Source organism: Ascaphus truei, chromosome 5, assembly GCF_040206685.1.
Source record: "Ascaphus truei isolate aAscTru1 chromosome 5, aAscTru1.hap1, whole genome shotgun sequence".
NCBI lineage: Eukaryota > Metazoa > Chordata > Amphibia > Anura > Ascaphidae > Ascaphus > Ascaphus truei.
The window spans coordinates 185,900,459-185,919,462 of NC_134487.1; the positions used below are offsets into that span (position 1 = coordinate 185,900,459).

General features: G+C 48.4%; 1 protein-coding gene and 1 long non-coding RNA gene across 3 annotated transcripts in view; both read right to left on the reverse strand.

Annotated features, from left to right (window-relative positions):
- The window catches only part of RAB11FIP1 (RAB11 family interacting protein 1), a 48,039-nt gene extending 43,622 nt beyond the window's left edge, over window positions 1-4,417 (reverse strand). Inside the window, exon 1 of one of the 2 annotated variants that reach the window (XM_075601410.1) lies at window positions 3,875-4,417. In XM_075601410.1, coding sequence (XP_075457525.1) covers window positions 3,875-4,224 — 350 coding nt within the window. In that variant the 5' untranslated portion in view covers window positions 4,225-4,417. The remainder of the gene's footprint in view (window positions 1-3,874) is intronic. The other variant, XM_075601411.1, reaches the window with a different exon arrangement.
- A 6,834-nt stretch (window positions 4,418-11,251) lies between these two features.
- Window positions 11,252-15,191, reverse strand: LOC142494517 (uncharacterized). Its single transcript, XR_012801503.1, has 4 exons — window positions 14,927-15,191; window positions 14,729-14,833; window positions 13,484-13,549; window positions 11,252-11,362 (listed from the first exon to the last, which is right to left on the reverse strand). It is a non-coding gene; the product is annotated as an uncharacterized LOC142494517 (long non-coding RNA).
- Between the last annotated feature and the right edge of the window lie 3,813 nt (window positions 15,192-19,004).

Sequence of the window (19,004 nt, forward strand, 5' to 3'; positions counted from 1 at the left end):
ACAGTATTTACTAGATAACAGGCAGGACACCCTCACCATAATTCGCAAGGGGAGGCAGGAGGAAAACTTGGCACTTTAAACTATTGACAACTCCTCACATTGCTGTCAATCTACATAGGTCTGTGCGAGTCCTGTTTCCAATTTACCTTTTAACTGACTAACTCTCCATTCAAAGCCCAACTCTCCTCCCTAGAAGCCCGCACTAGTGGCTCATCTAAAAGGTTCCAAGAGCAGCAGCTCAGCTCTTGCAGAGACGATGCCTCTCCTTTCAAAGGGACAACATTCCAAGGATGCCAAAACAACCCCGACACATACAGCATCTCTCACATACCTAGCCTTCTACTTTGGGTCATTGCAGTGCTATTCCATAATGTAATGTCCAAGTTTGGCACTTTGTTGAGGGACACCTTTAGGTACGGTCTCCCTTTGGCTACATACCGCTTGTGGTGAAGAAAAATCAGCCTAGATTATTGGCGAATGATACCATCAATGTCACTTCCTTAATCAATTTAGGGCCTTAATCTATAATCAACCAAAGCAGCTGTTTTGGGCCATTAGCAGACCAATATCCTCATTCACGTCAATGGTGATTTTCATCTGAAACCAGAGCAAACTGATGCTTTGGTGGATATAGAATGACCACCTTAGAGTCCAGAAACAGTGTCCCATGTGGTGATCCTAAAAAAAATATTTCAGAAGCCATAAGAAAACAATTACAGGAAATATTTTATTCTTTAAAATGTTTTAGGGAAGTTATAATTGCTGGTTTGTTAAAAAGGGGCAATCCCTCCAACGTCAACTGAACTAAATGAAGCGACATGTTTAAGGTGTCTCATCTGGGCAATTTATACACGTTTACCACACAATCTGACAACTATAACTATGTATTTTTTAAAGTTAGACATGGGAGGGGTTTGATTTCCTCTAACTTTGTGTGATCTGTGTGTTAGGCTATGGCCCCAGTGTCAGCTCCTGCGCGTACATGGGTGCCAGCCGCGGTCTGTGCTTGAGCTGCAGGGGGAAAGACAAGATCGCCACGGGGCAATGGTGTGGCTTGTTCATGGCCATAACATCTCGTGGCTGGTTCGCCCTCATTGGCTGAAGTCACCGCCGTGACCAATGCTCGGCTGCTGCTCCAAAATACAGAAATCTTGTCTTTTGGCCAAGGCGGTCGCGTATAGTGGCTTGTGCATGCACGCGCACACACGCCGACTGGGGCCTGCCCCATAGAGGGCTGTGCCTTGTGTGTGGCATGCACGCCATATAGTGGCCTCTGGGGACCTAGCCTTAAGCAAGGGCCTGTGCAGCCAGTTCCCCCTCCCCACAACTTTACTGGTTCGCTGATAAAGGACATCATGGGGATAAGGGTAAAGAAAACACTTGATTGACAAGCACATCCCCCATTCAGAGGCCCCAAAGAAATGTAACTGTCCGACCCTGTGGGACTGCCCCTTTAATCACCAGTACAAGGTACAGAGTATCGTCCAAAGCAAATACTGACCTGAATAAATGCAAGACTTTTCTACCTACAGTAAACAAGTTTCAGAATCCAAGCAGCAACAAGAGCTGGTTAGCACTACAATAAACACTGTGTATATAAAATGTGAGAGAGTCAAAAAACAAGAAAAGCAGATAAGTCCTGGAATCACCTCAAACTAAAACAAAAACAAGTCTCAATATTACTTAAAAAAAAAAAAAAAGTTACAAGTCATTATTGAAATAGCTAAAGTTGTTAAAACATTACAATACACAAAAAGGTATGCCACCCTGTGTCAATTGAATTGAGTATTGATAAGTCACAGGCCTATTGTCATCAATTTGTAAAAGCAGACACTGCAAGCCCATGGATAACATGTCACGTGTTCATCAGCATCATCCACCTACTGTGTTTACACATTCACAAACTAATATGACTAAATGCTCAGGTATTTTCCATTTACAAGACTAGACACGCATTTCTCAAGCATTTCTCAAGTAGCAGCGTCATTGCTTAAACTCAAGCACCCACATAAAAGAAAAACGATTCTCTGACACACAAACAGAAGTTAAGTGTGCATTATGCTTTGTTTATTGCGTGTCAACATGATACAGAACAGCACAACGTTTCAGGGTCAAAGCCCTTCGCCAGGTAAAAGGCAGCAGCAAGATGTGAAGAGAAGTGCAATAGATAAATTGTCCAGAAGAGACACACATTACTGCATTCTCCAACATTATAGGTTTTCATTAACATTTTAGTATTCAGAATCTATATAGAAGTCATAGGTTGGCTATATATGTGCAGTTGCTTTCTGGAACACTTATTTGTTGCCAAGCTGTATAACGTTAGCTTTTTGCACGTTAAAAAGGCGATGACACCACCATGCTATGCTAAACACCTATGATGTCAGAATACAGAGTGGCACGAGAAAGAAGGGGGGGGGGCCTCTTCTATAAAAGTATGTATTACACATCTTGTAGTTACAATCACCTGATAAAGGGGCTTCGACCCCCAGAAAGTGCTGTTCTGCATCATGGTGACATGCAAGAAACACAATACAAGCACACTTAACTTCTGTTGTGTGTGCAGTGCAGAATCCTATTCCTTTTATAGAACTTGTCAGCAGCTGAGGGATCCCTGCAATCATCTTCAGCCAACATCACTAGTGTACAAATATCTTGACTTGTGCTCAGTGAGTGCACAAGTGCTCATCTCGTTTTTCTAAACCCATTCACCCAAAGGGATAGTCAGATTTTAGGCAGTTTAGTAAGAGGGGCTACTCCACCTTACAGCCTCTTAGAGCAACAGGGCCTTAAGGGTTTTTAGGACATATCACTGCTTAGTGAATACGGCTCAACATGTTGCCATGTGATCTTTATTTAGGATTATGGTGGTTTGCATTTCCAGGGCAAAAATGCTATAGCCGTCAGTCATTGCTCATTCAAACAAGGAAATGGCGATAACTCTTTAAAGAATATATTCTGGTGTCGACAGCAAAAACGGGTGTTATGGGAGCGAAGCTCAGACACTTTAAAGTTCCACCATCAAGACAGCATGATACAGAGCATCAAAGTGCTTAGAGAATTCAAATGGAAAAGAGACATAAAATAGTTTTTTTCCACATTTGCATGGTTTTTACAAAATATAGACACAAATGATAGTTACCACTGTCAAATACTTCCTCACGTTAACACTTCCTGATTACATTAAGTTGTATTGACCTATGGAATGAGGGAATCTGTTTGATTAACCTCACGAAAATCAATTTATCCTCGTCTTAACTGTGACCTTTCCCCCCTGCCTATCCCATTCGCAGGCATAAACCCCCATACAGTAATATGTTTGTTAAATTAGTAGCAGGAGGCACTCGTGATAACATACATTTATGTAGCCCCATCTTACTTTCAGAAGCAGGCCTTCAAGTAAATGGTAGGCTCTCAAGATCAGGAAACAATGTAACGATGTTAAAACGATATTTAGTGTATGTTACTTGAAAATGGTTTTTCCCGCACGCATTGAGGCATATGCTGGCATCTTATAAATATGTCATAACTTGGGCAAGTGATTGTGAGAGGTGTGTGTGTGTGTATACACACACTATATTACTGAAAGGCACTCAACATTACATAATAGCTCCTATCCCATTATATCATATGGCTTCCCCTATCTCATGCCATTTGTCCTATACATAAATAACAGTATCAGCACACTCTCTGTGTCTGTATGAAGCACTGCAGAAGACATACAATGACTCCTCAACAACTAAAACAGTCAAAAAGGTGTCACATGAATGAGGCCCAGTCCAAGTTATAACACGAATATACACGGCACCCACTTGCCCTCTCTAGTAGCCCCAATCCCATTCAGATCCCCTCCCCCGCCTCATCAGATACTTACTGGGTTTTCTTTCTGCTTTTGTTCTGGTGCAGCTCCCACAGGTTCAGGTCCACCTGGCCCAGGAACTTGTCCATCCCCACCAGGGCCCTGTGCATGACGGTCACACGCACGGTGCACCTCTCCTGGTTGTCATTGTGCAGCAGGGGCACCTCGAAGGTGGCCTCTTCCTTCCACATCGGGCCCAGGCTCTTCTCGGCCACGGACGTGGAGTATTTCTCCTTGCCCAGCTGGATGATGGCGTAGGCATCGTTGGTGCCAGCCTTCCCCTTCGCCCTCAGGGATCTGGCATGGAGTACGGTCACCTGGACGTGCGTGGGGAACCAAGTCTGTGACTGCGTAGCTAAAGACATCTCGGCGACTTGTTCTTGCTCCAAGTTGCTCAACTTTATCACCTGCCGACTGTCCCAGCTTATATGAAGAGTGGAGCGGTTGTTGGGGGAGTTACAAAGTATTCAACAGGTGGGCGTTGCTCCCAAGGGACGTATCCTCCCTCCTCCGTCCTCTCTCCCTGACAACCAGGGAGAGACTGCCTGAGGCGCTGAACGGTATCTAAGCAACATATGACAAGGGCTTCTCACTGATACAACCTCTGGACCAATAGGATCAATAAGCGATGCCAGATAGAGGCTTGCAACGCATCACACCTCGCAGAGTCGTGGTTGTAGCAAATGATAATATCCATAAACAATATGCGGGCTGAAAGTTCCTGCAGTGCACGGGAGGCAGCAGGTAGCCGCAGCATCACTGCTTCCTAATGGCCTGCTTTAAATAAGTGCACGTACTGGAAGTGTAAAAAGATGTATAAAGGGTATTACACATTGAACCTTTTAACAGTAAGCACATGTTGCGTTGCAGGCACATCTGGAAGCAATAGGGTTAATGGAGTATATATGTCAGTGATAAAAAACATGATGTGCCTTGTAACATCAAAAGTGCAGTACAATAACTGTTTAGTTTCAGGCAGAACGGATGTCGCAACCGCGGGTACTTGTTTCTTCCCGCCCCCTCTAATCATCTGCATAATGCATGAAAACTGATGGCCTGCTCCTCTTTGTACACTGGAAACTAATGAAGCTTTAAAATCTTGTTTCTCTGATGCAGATCTATTTAGAGCGCTGCGTGGATTTTTTTGCTTTTGCAAAGTGCAAAAGAAAAACAGGATTAATAAATAATCCCCCCCAATTAGGGTTGCAAGGTGGCTTGTCCAAAAATACTGGACATCCACGCCCCCCGAACACATATAAAAAATACCCCCACGCCCCACAAATGCATATAAAAAAAATACACCCACGCCCCCCAAATACATTTAAAAAATACCCTCACCTCCCCCAAATACATTTAAAAAAATACCCCCATCATCCCTCATAGCAGCAAACACTATATCACCAACAGGCTGCACAGATGATGAATAATAACTGTTGATGTCAAAAGGCAATTATTGACTGCAGAAATTCCACAAGTGAATTAGGTAGCACCTTACCGAAAGGCTGAGTCAGTATGAAGTGATGGCAAATGCCATAACCAAAAAAGCCCATACAAAGTCCGTAGATGGGTGTCAAGGTTGTAAATTGCTGCCCCTGAATAAGATAACCCGTCCTCTGCAGAGAACATCAACAGCAGAAGAAAAAGAAAGGAGAGCGCAAAAAGTAACGCGAACACAACCTTTATAGCATAAAAATAAAAGCAACAACAGTAACATGCACTGGGATACACAGGTGTATAAAACCAGTTCTGCAGTAACACGCACCGGGATACACAGGGGTATAAAACCAGTGCTGCAGTAACACGCACCGGGATACACAGAGGTATAAAACCAGTGCTGCAGTAACAGGCACTGGGATACACAGGGGTATAAAACCAGTGCTGCAGTAACACGCACTGGGATACACAGGGGTAAAAAACCAGTGCTGCAGTAACACGCACTGGGATACACAGGGGTATAAAACCAGTGCTGCAGTAACACGCACTGGGATACACAGGGGTATAAAACCAGTGCTGCAGTAACACGCACTGGGATACACAGGGGTATAAAACCAGTGCTGCAGTAACACGCACTGGGATACACAGGGGTATAAAACCAGTGCTGCAGTAACACGCACTGGGATACACAGGGGTATAAAACCAGTGCTGCAGTAACACGCACTGGGATACACAGGGGTATAAAACCAGTGCTGCAGTAACATGCACCGGGATACACAGGGGTATAAAACCAGTGCTGCAGTAACACGCGCTGGGAAACACAGAGGCATAAAACCAGTGCTGCAGTAACACGCACTGGGATACACAGGGGTATAAAACCAGCGCTGCAGTAACAGGCACTGGGATACACAGGGGTATAAAACCAGTGCTGCAGTAACACGCACTGGGATACACAGGGGTATAAAACCAGTGCTGCAGTAACACGCACTGGGATACACAGTGGTATAAAACCAGTGCTGCAGTAACGCACTGGGATACACAGGGGTATAAAACCAGTGCTGCAGTAACACGCACTGGGATACACAGAGGTATAAAACCAGTGCTGCAGTAACACGCACTGGGATACACAGGGGTATAAAACCAGTGCTGCAGTAACACGCACTGGGATACACAAAGGTATAAAACCAGTGCTGCAGTAACACGCACTGGGATACACAGGGGTATAAAACCAGTGCTGCAGTAACACGCACTGGGATACACAGGGGTATAAAACCAGTGCTGCAGTAAATGAATAATGAAGCAGGGTAATTGCCTGGGATAGCTGAGGTAGCTGCTGCTGCTGGGTAGCCACCCAGAGGGCCAGCGCTCAGGCACGGGCTCACAGTGGTTATATCGGCTCTCCCTCCCTCAGCGGTCCCAGGCAGCATCACGGACGGTCAGGACACCGGGAAGAGGCTTCCTTAAGTGGTCCCAGCAGCAGTTACCTCAGCTATCCCAGGCAATTACCCGGCTTCATTATTCACTTACTGCAGCAGCGGTTTTATACCCGCGTATCCCAGCGCTGGGACTGTACTACTGCTGCTTTTATTTTTATGCTTGTTCTCCTTACTATTTCCGCCCTCATTTCTTTTTTTCCTCATACAATATGTATAGAGATATAATAACACGCAGAGATATAATAATATGTATAGCTCTATTATAACACGTAGAATGATATAATAACATGCAGAGATATAATAAGACACAGAGATTTAATAACACACAGATATAATAACACACAGATATAATAAGACACAAAGAGATATAATAACACGCAGAGATATAATAAGACACAGAGATATAATAACACACAGAGATATAATAACACGCACAGAGATATAATAACACGCAGAGATATAATAACACAGATATAATAACACACAGATATAATAAGACACAAAGAGATATAATAAGACACAAAGAGATATAATAACACGCAGAGATATAATAACACGCAGAGATATAATAATATGTATAGCTCTATTATAACACGTAGAATGATATAATAACATGCAGAGATATAATAAGACACAGAGATATAATACCACACAGATATAATAACACACAGATATAATAAGACACAAAGAGATATAATAACACGCAGAGATATAATAACACGCAGAGATATAATAACACACAGATATAATAAGACACAAGGAGATATAATAAGACACAAAGAGATATAATAACATGCAGAGATATAATAACACGCAGAGATATAATAATATGTATAGCTCTATTACAACACGTAGAATGATATAATAACATGCAGAGATATAATAAGACACAGAGATATAATAACACACAGATATAATAACACACAGATATAATAAGACACAAAGAGATATAATAACACGCAGAGATATAATAACACGCACAGAGATATAATAACACGCAGAGATATAATAACACACAGAGATATAATAACATGCAGAGCGATATGATAACACGTACAGTAGAATGATATAATAACACGCAGAGAGATATAATTACACACAGATATAATAATACGCAGAGGAATGCCATCCCACTGTCTCCGTACGTTCTTCCTACCTACCAATTCGATTGTAAGCTCCTCGGAGCAGGGACTTCTCTTCCTAAATGTTACTTTTATGTCTGAAGCACTTATTCCCATTATCTGTTATTTGTATTATTTGTTATCGCGTATTACTACTGTGAAGCGCTATGTACATTAATGGCGCGATATAAAGACATACAATACAATAAAGAGGTGTAAATGGCCTGGTCTCCCGTGACATTGATCATTAGCCTTCCTCTGTTTCTTTACCTGTTAGATACCTTTGTGGGGAATAAAATACATTACAGATCAGAGAGGCTTCCTGATTGCACGTGTGCTTTGGCAGAAGTGTATATGTGACCCTATAAATCTCCCTCACACCCGGCCTGGCAGTGTGACACTACTGCAGCGTCCTGGGTAACAATCACTGAGCTGTTAGCAATACAGTAGATACAATGGATAGAAAAGACACTACACATAGGTTGGATTAAAGAGAGTCTTTTATTTAAATAATGCATCTCTCTGCTGGTAGGAGCCTGCAGCACATTGCAGAGCGATATAGTAACACGCAGAGCAATGCACTGCAGGCCCCTCCAGAAGCACAGTGATCCAGAGGAAGGCGAAACATAACCCCAGGTGTGTTGTGGGGGAAAAAAATTCCTTCCTGACCCCATTAAATGGCGATCGGATCATCCCTGGATCACTGCGCATCAATTACCCCACACTCATTTTCTCCCCCGACACACACACAACCCCCCCCCAATACAGATAAACCCCAACCCCCCCCAAAATACATATAAACCCCAACCCCCCTAAATACATATAAACCCCAACCCCCCCCCAAATACAGATAAACCCAAACCCCCCCAAATACAGATAAACCCCAACCATCCAATACATATAAACCCCAACCCCCCCAAATACATATAACCCCCAATCCCCCCAAATACATATAAACCCCAACCCTCCCAAATACATATAAACCCCAACCCCCCCAAATACAGATAAACCCCAACCCCCCCAAATACATATAAACACCAACTCCCCCAAATACATATAACCCCCAACCCTCCGAAATACATCTAAACCCCAACCCCCCAAATACATATAAACCCAACCCCCCCAAATACATATAAACACCAACCCCCCCCCAAATACATATAACCCCCAACTCCCCCAAATACATATAACCCCCAACCCCCCAAATACATATAAACCCCAACCCCCCCAAATACATATAAACCCCAACCCCCCAAATACATGTAAACCCCAACTCCCCCAAATACATATAAACCCCAACCCCCCCAAATACATATAAACCCCAACCCCTCCAAATACATATAAACACCAACCCCCCCAAATACATATAAACACCAACCCCCAAATACATATAAACCCCAACCCCCTCCCAAATACATATAAACACCAACCCCCCAAAATACATATAAACCCCAACCCCCCCAAATACATATAACCCCCAAATACATATAAACCCCAACCCCCCCAAATACATATAAACCCCAACCCCCCAAAATACATATAAACCCCAACCCCCCCAATACATATAAACCCCAACCCCCCCAAATACATATAAACACCAACCCCCCAATACATATAAACACCAACCCCCCAAATACATATAATCCCCAACCCCCCCAATACATATAAACACCAACCCCCCAAATACATACAAACACCAACCCCCCAAATACATATAAACCCTAACCCCCCCAAATACATATAAACCCCAACCCCCCCAAATACATATAAACCCCAACCCCCCCCAAATACATATAAACCCCAACACCCCCAATACATATAAACCCCAACCCCCCCAAATACATATAAACCCCAACCCCCCCAATATATATAACCCCCAACCCCCCCAAATACATATAAACCCCAACCCCCCCAAATACATATAAACCCCAACCCCCCCAAATACATATAAACCCCAACACCCCCCCAATACATATAAACCCCAACTCCCCCAAATACATATAACCCTCAAACCCCCCAATACATATAAACCCCAACCCCCCCAAATACATATAAACCCCAACCCCCCCAATATATATAACCCCCAACCCCCCCAAATACATATAAACCCCAACCCCCCCAAATACATATAAACCCCAACCCCCCCAAATACATATAAACCCCAACTCCCCCAAAAACATATACACCCCAACCCCCCCTAAATACATATAAACCCCAACCCCCCCTAAATACATATAAACCCCAACCCCCCCCCAATACATATAAACCCCGAACCCCCCCAAATACATATAAACCCCGACCCCCCCAAATACATATAAACCCCAACCCCCCCTAAATACATATAAACCTCAACCCCCCCAATACATATAAACCCCAACCCCCCCAAATATATATAAACCCCAACCCCCCCTAAATACATATAAACCCCAACCCCCCCAAATACATATAAACCCCAACCCCCCCAAATACATATAAACCCCAACCCCCCAAATACATATATATATATATATATATATATATATATACATATACACATATATACACACACACACACACACACACATACACACACACACACGGATGCCGGTGGGGGCGATCGGATTACAGCCGGTAGGAGCGAGGAGGAGGACAGGGCTGAGAGGGGAGAGGATGGGGACGAGAGATGGGGGAGAGGGAGACAAGCAAAAAAAGGAGGGGGGGGGGGGGGCACAGTTTGTGATATAATTGTTTTTCTAAATATTTTTTAATGTGCCCCTTCCTGTCACTCAGCCCGTCCTGCAGCCCTCCTGCTATTGTCTGCCTCTCCAATGCTGTACCCATCTTCTCAGGGAACCCAGAATGCTCCTGTACCCTGCCCCCTGTGCTGCACATGGCTGGGGTCTTCTGCCCAGCCATGGGAAGGGGAAGCAGCACTTCCCTGCAACCCTCTCCTCCTCTTCCTCCTCCCACACCGTACCCCCATCATCATCATCATCATCCGAATCATCATCATCCCTCGCCTCCTCTTCCTCCTCCCACACCGTATCCCCATCATCATCATCATCCGAATCATCCGAATCATCATCATCCCTCGCCTCCTCTTCCTCCTCGCACACCGTACCCCCATCATCATCATCATCATCCGAATCATCATCATTCCACACCTCCTCTTCCTCCTCCCACACCGTATCCCAATCATCATCATCCCACTCACACACCTCCCCCTCCTCATACACCCACTCCTCCTCCTGCGTAGATTTGCTGACTCCTGGGCTGCTGCCGGCCGATCCAGACGGTGAGAGTACGAACGGCTCCACCACCGTGTACTCCACCACCTCCTCCACCACAGTGTACTCCACCACCTCCTCCACCACAGTGTACTCAACCACCTCCTCCACCACTGTGTACTCCACCACCTCCTCCTCCCACACCCACTCCTCCTCCTGCGTAGATATGCTGGCTCCTGGGCTGCTGCTGCAGGGCGATCCAGACGGTGAGAGAACGAACGGCTCCACCGCCGTGTACTCCACCACCTGCAGGAGATACAAAGTGTTTGTAACCAGGGGCAGTGATACTCTGTATCGCAAGAGCTCCTGTGCCACATGGGGCAGGAAACGCATCGCCGAGCAAAATAACAAGCACAGCAAAGCCTTTGCTTGCCTCTCTGGCACTGAAGGGGTTAAATCACAGAACCATTTATACCATTTGAAAAATAATTGATAACCCGTGTGCATTGTACGTCATTGTTTTGTCTGTTATTAGCGGATCCCTCGTTTTCCTGTCCTGTTCCCGCTGAAGATTTTGTTACATGATGCTGCAGATGGACATTAGCTGATGTGTCTCTATGGGAATCCCCTCTCCCGGTCACACAGTTACACTCGGCTATAAGATGAGAAAGCTCTGCACCTCTTCCTCTGTCTCCTTTACATCTACAGCCCGAGAGTCCTCATCTTCTCTCCTCTGAGGACCGTCTCTCACTATACCCCTATCCCGAGTACCCCTAATACTCCCAGGCCCAGTACCCCCTAATACTCCCATCACCCGTCTCAATACCCCCTAATACTCCCATCACCCAGGCCCAGTACCCCGAATACTCCCATCACCCAGCTCAATACCCCCTAATACTCCCATCACCCAGGCCCAGTACCCCCTAATACTCCCATCACCCAGCTCAATACCCCCTAATACTCCCATCACCCGGCTCAATACCCCCTAATACTACCACCCCCAGGCCCAGTACCCCCTAATACTCCCATCACCCGGCTCAATACCCCCTAATACTCCCAACACCCAGCCCAGTACCCCGAATACTCCCATCACCAAGCTCAATACCCCCTAATACTCCCTGGCTTGTACCCCCTAATACTCTCAGGCCCAATACCCCCCACCCCAGGCTCAGTACCCCCTAATATTCCCATCACCCGGCTCAATACCCCCTAATACTCCCACCCCCAGGCCCAGTACCCCCTAATACTCCCATCACCCGGCTCAATACTCCCTAATACTCCCACCCCCCGGCCCAGTACCCCGAATACTCCCATCACCCGGCTCAATACCCCCTAATACTCCCACCCCCAGGCCCAGTACCCCCTAATACTCCCTGGCTTGTACCCCCTAATACTCCCAGGCCCAATACCCCCTAATACCCCCCTCCCCAGGCTCAGTACCCCCTAATACTCCCATCCCCAGGCTCGGAACCCCCTAATACTCCCATTCCCAGGCTCGGAACCCCCTAATACTCCCATTCCCAGGCCCAGTACCCCCTAATACTCCCATCACCCGGCTCAAAACCCCCTAATACTCCCATTCCCACCCCCAGTACCCCCTAATACACCCTGGCTTGTACCCCCTAATACTCCCAGGCCCAATACCCCCTAATACCCTCCTCCCCAGGCCCAGTACTCCCAAATACCCCCCTACCCAGGCTCAGTACCCCCTAATACTCCCATTCCCAGGCTCGGAACCCCCTAATACTCCCAGGCCCAATTCCCTCTAATACTCCCAGGCCTGATACCCCATAATACTCCTAGGCCCAATACCCCCTAATACCCTCCTCCCCAGGACACCCAAATATCCCCCTCCTCAGGTCCAGTACTTCCTACTACCCCCCTCCCCAGTCCAAGTACCCCCTACATTTCCCTTCCCAGGCCCAATACCCCCTTATACTCCCCTCCCCAGGATCCCCTACATTCCCAGACCCACTACCCCCTGCATGCCCAGTACCCCCTTTCTCCCCCCCCCCCCAGGCCCAGTACCCCCTAATGCCTCCTCCCCAGACTCAGTATCCCCTCATACTCCCCAGGACATGCGAAACGGGAGAGCCCTGCAGGTGTGATCAGGGGAAGGGGAGGGCCTGGAAAGGGGGGGGGGCACTTCAGGGGGAGCCTTGGGAAGGGGCGGGCTGCGCGGGGGTGGGGGGAGCTGGGGAACTCTGTTCGGGGGGGGGGGGCGCGGCTGGGGAAGGGGGGGGGGGTCTCTCCCATCCCATGAGACCTGTGGAAACATGACCCAGCTAACCTGCAGGAAGAGATCCCCAGCAGGTTCTGTATAATTATACTGTAAAGTGTTGCAGACTATCCTACTATCAGTGTCCTGTACAGCAGCTAATAGTATCGTATGTGCAGCTGATTCACAGCTCTGCCAGTCCCATTTACCTGAACATCGCCGGCGGGAGGAAGCTGGGGGACTACTTCCTCCTCTTGCTCTTCAGCTTTCCATGCCTGTGATACAGAGGATATATTGAGATGTATTCCTCACTCATACGCATTTCCTGCTGCTGTATGGGAGGTTTGAGGGTGTTGAACCCAAAATCCGTGGGGCTACACAGATAAACCGTTCTAATGGGAACATTCTCACTACAAACTGTAGTGTTACATGTGCTAGAAGTGTATACAGAGAGGGTGCGTGTGTAGTGAGAATGAAAGGGCGCACGTGTATATAACCATTAGTGTGTGTGTCGGAAAGTGTGTGTGTGTTACTGTCTGATTGTTACTGTGTGTGAGTGTGTATGTAACCATTAGTGTGTGTGTGTGTGTGTGTGTGTGTGTGTGTGTGTGTGTGTGTGTGTGTGTGTGTGTGTGTGTGTGTGTGTGTGTGTGTGTGTGTGTGTGTGTGTGTGTGTGTGTCGGAAAGTGTGTGTGTTACTGTCTGATAGTTACTGTGTGTGAGTGTGTATGTAACCATTAGTGTGTGTGTGTCGGAATGAGTGTGTGTTACTGTCTGATAGTTACTGTGTGTGCGTGTGTTATAACCATTATTGTGAGTGTGTGGTATTGTCTGATAGTTACTTTGTGTGTTTGTAACCATTAGTGTGTGTGTTACTGTCTGATAGTTACATTGTGTATGTGTGTTTGTAAAGCATAATGAGAAGTGTGAATTTGTGTTATATCACATAGTGTGGGTCTATGCTAAGCTGCCGTTTTGTGGCTGTGTTTCTACAAGTGTATCAATCTGTTAGTGCGCATTTTAGTGTGAGTGCGAGAATATTACTGATTGTGCTTACTTTTTTAGGAGCAGGAATCTGTGTGTGTGTGTGTGTGTGTATTTGTGCGTATATATATATATATATATATAACCAAAACATTGCACCGTTAATATAAATATATATACTGTATACACACACACATTACACACACACATACTGTACACATACACACGTGTGTTTATGTATATATAGATATAAAAAGAAAAAGCAGGCACACCAGGGCTTTGCAAAAAATAAATATATACAATACTATTGAATAGAGCTGATCAACGCTTTGGCTCTCTATGGGAGCCTCTAAACACACGGGGACCCCAGGTAGTCAGATCTCACCCCTATTTAATTCTGTAACATGCCACATCAGACTTTGTTTTGATGCATTCTAAGGTTGTCCTTTTATCAGATCTTAAGATCTTACCCGGCGTCTCTCCATCTCGGGAAATGTTCGCTGCTTTAAAAATACAGTAGGATGATCCTCGCAATCGGAGACTCAAATACTTGGACAAAAAGTTGTGGATGTGTCCTGAAGATGAAAAAGAAACCCCCTTGTTATAAATATGATCTAAATGAGCGGTGAAATGTCTGAAATCTCTGCTGCGTCTCAGAAGAAACTTACCTGTCAGATCCACACTGGATATGGCAGCAAGTGGTGGCACAGAACTCTGGCACAGAGCGGTGTGGCTGTAACCATGGAAGTCAGGTCGCAGGTAAACATGTATTTTTTGAAAATGGCATTAGAATGCGAATGTGTCACATTCTGAGCTCAGCCCCTGAGCTGTCAGAGGTTTCCAGGTTGTGATAATGGGAGATCCATATACTGGGATGTGATAAGAGATATTATGGTCATTTAATACTGTGCCCCATAACCTGCTTTATATGAAGTATCATTTACATCAATTAGTAGAGATGCTAAATATTGGGAAATACGCTTCTGGCGACATAGCTACTTTTCTCTACAAATGTTCAATGAAAAAGTTGGATAAAACGTCTTGTGATTTTTCAAACCGCGGATAAAGTTAAAAAATAGCTGCCGAGTTTGGGGGCGGGGCTCACTGCAGAAGGTGGGGGCAGGGTAACCTGCAGAGGGTGGGTAAGTGGGGTTAGCTGCAGAGGATGGGGGGCAGGGTTTGCTGCAGAGGGGGGGCGGGGTGGGGTTAGCTGCAGAGGGTGGGGGGGTGGGGTTAGCTGCAGAGGGTGGGGGGGTGGGGTTAGCTGCAGAGGGTGGAGGCGGGGTTAGCTGCAGAGGGTGGGGCGGGATAAGATGCAGAGGGTGGGGGCGGTGTTAGCTGCAGAGGGTGGGGGTGGTGTTAGCTGCAGAGGGTGGGGGGGGGCACGGTTACCTGCAGAGGATGGGGCGGTGTTTGCTGCAGAGGGGGGGGGTGGGGTTAGATGGAGAGGGTGGAGGGGGCGGGGCTAGCTGCAGAAGGTGGGGGGGTGGGGTTAGCTGAGAGTTTGGGGGCAGGCTTAGCTGCAGAGGGTGGGGGGGGTAGGGTTAGCTGCAGAGGGTGGGGGGTGGGGTTAGCTGCAGAGGGTGGGGGGGTAGGGTTAGCTGCAGAGGGTGGGGGGGTGGGGTTAGCTGCAGAGGGTGGGGGGGTGGGGTTAGCTGCAGAGGGTGGGGGGGTGGGGTTAGCTGAGAGGTTGGCGGCGGGGTTAGCTGCAGAGGGTGGGGGCGGTGTTAGCGGCAGAGGGTGGGGCAGTATTAGCTGCAGAGGGTGGTGGCGGTGTTAGCTGCAGAGGGTGGGATGGGGTAAGATGCAGAGGGTGAGGGGTGGGGTTAGTGGCAGAGGGTGGGGGCGGTGTTAGCTGCAAAGGGTGGGGGCGGTGTTAGCTGCAGAGGGTGGGTCAGGGTAAGATGCAGAGGGTGAGGGGTGAGGTTAGTGGTAGAGGGTGGGGGCGGTGTTAGATGCAGAGGGTGGGGGGCGAGGTTAGCGGCAGAGGGTGGGGGCGGTGTTAGCTGCAGAGGGTGGGGGCGGTGTTAGCTGCAGAGGGTGGGGGGTGAGGTTAGCGGCAGAGGGTGGGACAGTGTTAGCGGCAGAGGGTGGGGGCGGTGTTAGCTGCAGAGGGTGGGGGCGGGGTTAGTGGCAGAGGGTGGGGGCGGGGTTAGCTGCAGAGGGTGGAGCGGGGTAAGATGCAGAGGGTTGGGGGTGGGGTTAGCGGCAGAGGGTAGGGGCGGTGTTAGCTGCAGATGGTGGGGGCAGTGTTAGCTGCAGAGGGTGGGGGCGGGGTTAGCTGCAGAGGGTGGGGTGGGGTAAGATGCAGAGGGTGGGGGCAGGGTAAGATGCAGAGGGTGGAGGCGGGGTTAGCTGCAGAGGGTGGGGCGGGGTAAGATGCAGAGGGTGGGGGCGGTGTTAGCTGCAGAGGGTGGGGGTGGTGTTAGCTGCAGAGGGTGGGGGCAGTATTTGTGTCGGCGGAGCCCCAGCAGTGAGGTGTCTGCTGCTCAAGATGGCTTCCAAACTGCTGCACAGTGAAAGGTAGGCCCCAGAATGACACACACACACACACACACACACACACACACACACACACACACACACACACACACACACACACACACACTATAGGGAGAGAGACAGCATGGGAAGAGAGAGACACACAGCATGGGGGGAGAGAGGGAGAGACAGCATGGGGAGAGAGAGTGACAGCATGGGGAGAGAGAGTGACAGCATGGGGAGAGAGAGTGACAGCATGTGGGGAGAGAGAGTGGCAGCATGGGGAGAGAGAGTGACAGCATGGGGAGAGAGAGTGACAGCATGGGGAGAGAGAGTGACAGCATGTGGGGAGAGAGAGTGGCAGCATGGGGAGAGAGAGTGACAGCATGGGGAGAGAGAGTGACAGCATGGGGAGAGAGAGTGACAGCATGGGGAGAGAGAGTGACAGCATGGGGAGAGAGAGTGACTGCATGAGGAGAGAGAGTGACAGCATGGGGAGACAGAGTGGCAGCATGGGGGGAGAGGTGGCAGCATGGGGAGAGAGAGTGACAGCATTGGGAGAGAGAGTGACAGCATTGGGAGAGAGAGTGACAGCATTGGGAGAGAGAGTGACAGCATTGGGAGAGAGAGTGACAGCATTGGGAGAGAGAGTGACAGCATGGGGAGAGAGAGTGACAGCATTGGGAGAGAGCATGGGGAGAGAGAGTGACAGCATGGGGAGAGAGAGTGACAGCATGGGAGAGAGAGTGACAGCATGGGGAGAGAGAGTGACAGCATGGGGAGAGAGAGTGACAGCATGGGGAGAGAGAGTGACAGCATGGGGAGATAGAGTGACAGCATGGGGAGAGAGAGTGACAGCATGGGGAGAGAGGGAGTGACAGCATGGGGAGAGAGAGTGACAGCATGGAGAGAGAGGGTGACAGCATAGGGAGAGAGAGTGACAGCATGGAGAGAGAGTGACAGCATGGAGAGAGAGAGTGGCAGCATGGGGAGAGAGAGAGACAGCATGGGGAGAGAGAGTGACAGCATGGGGAGAGAGAGTGACAGCATGGGGAGAGAGAGAAACAGCATGGGGAGAGAGAGAGCATGGGGAGACAGAGTGGCAGCATGGGGAGAGAGAGAAACAGCATGGGGGAGAGAGAGAGAGACAGCATGGGGAGAGAGAGAGAGAAACAGCATGGGGAGAGAGAGAGAGAGACAGCATGGGGAGAGAGAAAAAGACACAGCATGGGGAGAGAGGGTCAGAGAGACACAGCATGGGGAGAGAGACAGAGAGACACAGCATGGGGAGAGAGACAGAGAGACATCATGGGGAGAGAGACAGAGAGACACAGCATGGGGAGAGAAAGAGCATGGGGAGGCAGACACAGCTTGGGGTGAGAGACAGAGAGACACAACATGGGGAGAGAGAGAGCATGGGGAGACAGAGAGACACAGCATGGGGAGACAGAGAGACAACATGGGGAGAGGGAGAGACAGCATCGGGAGAGGGACGGGCACAGCATGGGGAGAGGGACGGACACACAGAATAGGAGAAGGGACGGACACAGCATGGGGAGAGAGACGGACACAGCATGGGGAGAGAGACAGACACAGCATGGGGAGAGAGACGGACACACCGCATGGGGAGAGAGACGGACACAGAATAGGGAGAGGGAGAGACACAGAGAATGGGGAGAGGGACGGACACACACAATGGGGAGAGGGAGAGACACAGAATGGGGAGAGGGATGGACACAGAATGGGGAGAGGGACCGATACACAGAATGGGGGAGAGGGAGGGACACAGAATGGGGAAGAGAGACAGAGAATGGGGGAAGAGAGACAGAGAATGGGGGGAGAGAGGGACAGAGAAGGGGAGAGAGAGAGAGACACACACACACAGAATGGGGGAGAGAGATACACTGAGAGAATGGGGCAGAGAGATACAGACACAGAGAATGGGCGAGAGAGAGACACAGATAATAGGGGGAGAGAACTAGAGAATGGGGAGAGAGACAGAATGGGAATGGTGGAACGAGAATGGAGGGGTGGGAACAAACAAACAAACATTCACACACTTAAGGACCCACCTCTATACACACAAACACACATTGCAGCCCCCACCTCTGTACACACAGGGCCCACCTCTGTATACACACAAACACACTGCAGGGCCCACCTCTATACACACAAACACACACTGCAGCCCCCTCCTCTATACACACAAACACACACTGCAGCCCCCACCTCAATACACACACACACTGCAGGGCCCGCCTCTAT